Source organism: Gavialis gangeticus, unplaced genomic scaffold, assembly GCF_001723915.1.
Source record: "Gavialis gangeticus isolate Ggan-Ray unplaced genomic scaffold, GavGan_comp1, whole genome shotgun sequence".
Lineage (NCBI taxonomy): Eukaryota > Metazoa > Chordata > Crocodylia > Gavialidae > Gavialis > Gavialis gangeticus.
The window spans coordinates 30749759-30754201 of record NW_017729001.1 but is presented as its reverse complement, the minus strand read 5'-3'; the positions used below and the strand labels follow the sequence as shown (position 1 = coordinate 30754201).

General features: G+C 46.4%; 1 protein-coding gene across 1 annotated transcript in view; it reads right to left on the bottom strand.

Moving 5' to 3' along the window:
* Positions 1–556: 556 nt before the first annotated feature.
* Positions 557–4443, bottom strand: part of BRAP (BRCA1 associated protein) — a 23298-nt gene continuing 19411 nt past the window's right edge. Inside the window, exon 12 of the mRNA XM_019507229.1 lies at positions 557–3724. Coding sequence (XP_019362774.1) covers positions 3364–3724 — 361 coding nt within the window. The 3' untranslated portion in view covers positions 557–3363. The remainder of the gene's footprint in view (positions 3725–4443) is intronic.

The following is a 4443-nucleotide window of genomic DNA, read 5'->3' as shown; positions in this document are numbered from 1 at the left end:
CCAAAATGCTTTGGTCCCAACACATACACACTTTGCTCCAAGGTTTTCCGGCGACTGGCGGCCATGGTCAGAAGTCCTGGGAGGAACCGAATTCCTAACTAAACATGGTGGGCCTGCTGAGGCACTCACAGCACTGGGGAGCTAGGAGACACAGCTGAAGGCTTGTTCTTGGAGCAGAAGAACTGCACAATTCAACACAAGAGAAGCTAGAGCAAAGGCCTAAGGACAGGTGTTTAGAGGTCAGAGCTGCCAGTAGTTCCATCCCTGACAGCAAATCCAAGCAAATGAGGCATGTAGCTAGGATAAACCACACATGAAAGCACTTAAGAAAATAAAGCCAGACTCCCTCTCCCCCAGCCTACACCCCCAAGTTCAAGTAGTGATGAACAAGCTGGGACTGTCTTCCCCTTAGATGCAGCGGGATTCTTTCATCATCCAATTAATTTAGAAAGCAGAGAGAGATTTTCCTACAGCACTAGCTGAATACCACCACTCAGCTGCATTTAAGTCGAGAGAGAGAGGGGGAGAAAGAGACCATCCATCCACTTTTCAGCAGGTTTTAATATAGCCATTAATTTTTGTTTCAGATGTTACAGGACAGTACAGTATCAGTCTTAAAAGGGAATTGGTCAGGTTCTCTTTTTCCATCTTAAAAAAAAATCCCCAACCAAAAAAACAAAACCAAAACCAACAACCAAACCAGATTAAATTCTGTGCAAACACTTGGCAAACTTCTTCAAGATAACTTGGTGCCTGTGGAAAGTGCTGTGCTACTGCTCAGGAGAGCAAAGTCCTATTTCACCATAGCCAAAAGATGGTATAGGCAGCAGACATGCAAGGCTTCTAGTCACAGCCTTGCAAGGCTGGAGCAGGATGGGGCACCTTCAGGACAGAGCAGTTTAGCTCCAACAAGGAGTTTTGTTCAACCCCAGCCTGTTCATCTTCAGTTGCAGAGACAGATGCATCAGATATGGAGACCAAGTCAGAAACATCTACCCACTTTACAGGATGTTGACCATCGTGTATGCTCCAGGCACAGGGTGGATTTAGACTGGCTTTCCTAATATTTACCTTGATAAAACTTGGAGGCAGTTTCACTTTTGCCACCATTTTATTTCAAATTTCTCCACCATGTCTCTTGGACTATTCTCTTTCTGATCCTCAAAATGCAACTCTCCTTCACTATTGGAGACGTTCCTCAACAGTGTGAACAGATACTACCCTGCCCCTCAACGCTTCCTCTCCAAAATCCCTACCATACACCACATTTTAGATTAAAAAAAAAAAAAATCTAGTACAGCATCTCAGTGCTCTACAGAAAGCAAGCTATCAGCAAAAGGCAGGAGGATCCCAACTGGTGTAAAAATAGATTTTAAATAAAATAGGATTTCTATAGGAGAGCAAGCTAGATTGTAGAAGTCTGATTCTGTATTTTACAGAAGGCTGAAACCTGTTTGTCCAATCCACACATTAGAAAAAATTAAGTTACATTCATGCTACAAAGTTAAAAAAAAAAAAAGATAAAAGCTTAGGCTGGAGCATGTCTAGAAATCAAAGACAAAGCAGCATACAGTGTGCTAAGAGCCATGTATAGTGGAATGTTCTTAAAAATAAGCCTGCAACTGGTTAAAACTAGATTTTAGCCTTTCTGTCCTGGTTGTGACTACTATAACTCACATGTGACCCTATCACGAGAATGATTTAGTCTGCTATACAACACTAACACTAGTTTCACTTCTTAGCTCCTCTTAGGAGTTGGGCAAGTCACAGCTGCACTTCCACTGTCTCAGCATTTAAAAATAATAAAATAAAAATCCCACACCAACGTCATAACTGCAGGTCCAGTAACCTAACAGGATCTGCTTTAGTTCTTGGGGCCTGAGCACAAGATTCCCACCTCCACTCATTGGTAGGGAAGGATGAGCTCAGTTTCTGTTTGATGCTTGGTACCCATCAAGCACAACACAATGGGGCCAACGCATTCAAGCCTTTGCGAACGGGCAAGTTTTGCAGGGCAAGCTGTCAAAAGTTAGCACGTGTTCTAGGACCAAGAGTCAGATTTGTACACTGGATTCTCCCTCAAGAGTTTGCCTGCCAACAGGGCAGACTATATGGTGATTTTTGAATACACATCTCTGCCAGAAAAAACTAGAGCACGTTACAGGTGCAAGGAAAAAGGGAGCATTAAGTGTTCAAATACTGTGGGAAGTGGATATAAATAGGCGCATCCAGTCAGTGAATCGCTTTTGCACTCCACTCTGGGTGGAGCTTGGTTATGTTTCAGCCCGATAACAAGCTGTATAGGTTGCAAGCAGAGCGCACACAATTCCTTAAGGGATGGAAGGGAACTACTGTGAAGTATGAGTACGTGGGACAGACCCTGAAAGGTGACAGATCTAAATGACTGTTCTCATACAATTCATTCCCCTGCCTCACTAGTGTCATTACTGCCTTCCCCACATTTAAACTGCATTTATACAATGCATCTGCATTTTATTCTAAGAAGATATACATCCTGTCAGTGCTGATCGCCAATGGCTGGAAGCATGCAACAGGTCCTTGTGTGAAAGGTTCTCAATGAACAGAAATGACTATTGTTATGCTCAATAATTTCAGCAGCACAAAGCTCGTGTGCTTTTGCACTCTAAAGCCATTAGCACAGCACCAGACCGCCTCAAGGAATAAGCGGCTAATTGCCTAACATGAATTCCCTTACAGCATCTACCATCTTAGATATGTTCCCAAATGATCATATCTAAGACTTCTTGACAGCAAAAACATGGTTTACACTTCGCTCTGTTTCATGTCTAAGCTAACTACTTTATACCTGTATTAACACACTGCTGCAGGGCTCTGGTTACACATTCTAAAGGCGGGGGGCGTGCACTTGTATCTGAAAAGTGATTTTCAACTAAAAGCTTTTATTAAATAGGAACATTTCTAAGCTTGGCCTCTCAGGGAGGAGATGGAAGTCAGCATTTGGCCCAAGCTCTGGTGCAATATCCCTTTGGAGGGAATCTGCGATTTGCTTTTGCACTTCAAACACACTCACCTAAAACAGGCTACACGCTCCAAGGAGAAGGTAAACTGCACAGCATGGGGAGAGGCTTTCAGAAGGTAGGAAGGTAAAATGATAATTAAGATCCGTCTAACATTAGCTGGATAGTGCAGTGAGATGGTTTTAAATACCATAGACTCCCCGTTGGCTGGCAGTCAGCTTTATGAAGAGCTCCAAGAACAGCTTCTAACTGAACCTTACCGGACTGGGTGTGTAGTGTTCAACCTAGCATTCAGCCCGAGTCCTGAAACTCCTGTGCCTGGCTTTTCAGAAGCACGTTCAGTTGGGCAAGACTGACCTAAACCTCACTTGCCCCTTTTGCCCCGGCCCCTCCTGGAAGAGGGTTTGCCTGTGCCCCCTGCTGGGGTGCTCGCGGAAGATGCCATTGCAATGTTGATCTGTCCTTCCTGGATCTCCTGCCTTGTCTCAGCCGGGAGGTGGTTAATTTTCTGCTGTGTTTCTAGATAGAACATTACGTCTCGCAGCTGCTCTTGGATCTCTGAGATCTGCAGGTCCTTCTGCTCACAAGTTTCCTTCAGCACCTTCTCTTCTTCCTTCAGCTTGTTCTGAAGCAAGACTTGATTAGCTCGCAAGCATTTGTTCAGTTCTTGTTCCTCCTTCAGCTCACTAGAGAGCTTTGACACTTTGTTATTCAGCTGAGCGCACCTTAAAAATGCATGCAACAGAGAAGTTAGGCTAGGGGTGGGCAAAAAAAATACAGCCCATGGGCCAGATCCAACCCACCAAGTGATTCTATTCAGCCTGCAGTGGGTCCCTCTGTCCTGCCAGGACTAGGCGTGGGGGGAGCAGCCCAGGCTGTGGAGCATGCAACTAGTCCCATCACCCCTGGATGAGGAAGTGCTGCCTGGCATGGAGCTCTTGGGCATGCCAGGAACTGCTGTCTGCAGGGCCAGGCAGCATGGCAGGGGTAGCCAGACTTGGCTTCCTGGCAGCTTGCACAAGTTGCAGGTTGCCCTCACCGTCACACTAGTTGCCGCTGCCTGTGTCACCACTGCCACTAGACCCAGCCCTACTGCCCAGGCACTCCAGCCTGTCTGCCTGCACCCACTGCCAGGGGCACAGGGTGGAGCAGACAGGTGGCCATCCATAGAAACAGGCCCATGACATCTGTGGGCAAGGTGTGCTCGGCCAGAGAGTGGTGTCAGAGTGGGGTGGGCAGGGTCAGGATCCTGCAGCAGTGACAATGTGGGGCTGGGGCTTAAGGCAGAGCTTCAATCTGTTCACTGCACATCCCATGTGCTGGTTCCACAGGCAGCCTTCCACCTTCTCTCGAGAGACTGAACCCCTTCTGATGTTGGGCAACCAACATAGATTCATTGGGGGCAGGTCCTGTCAGACCAACTTGGTAGCCTTCTATGACCACG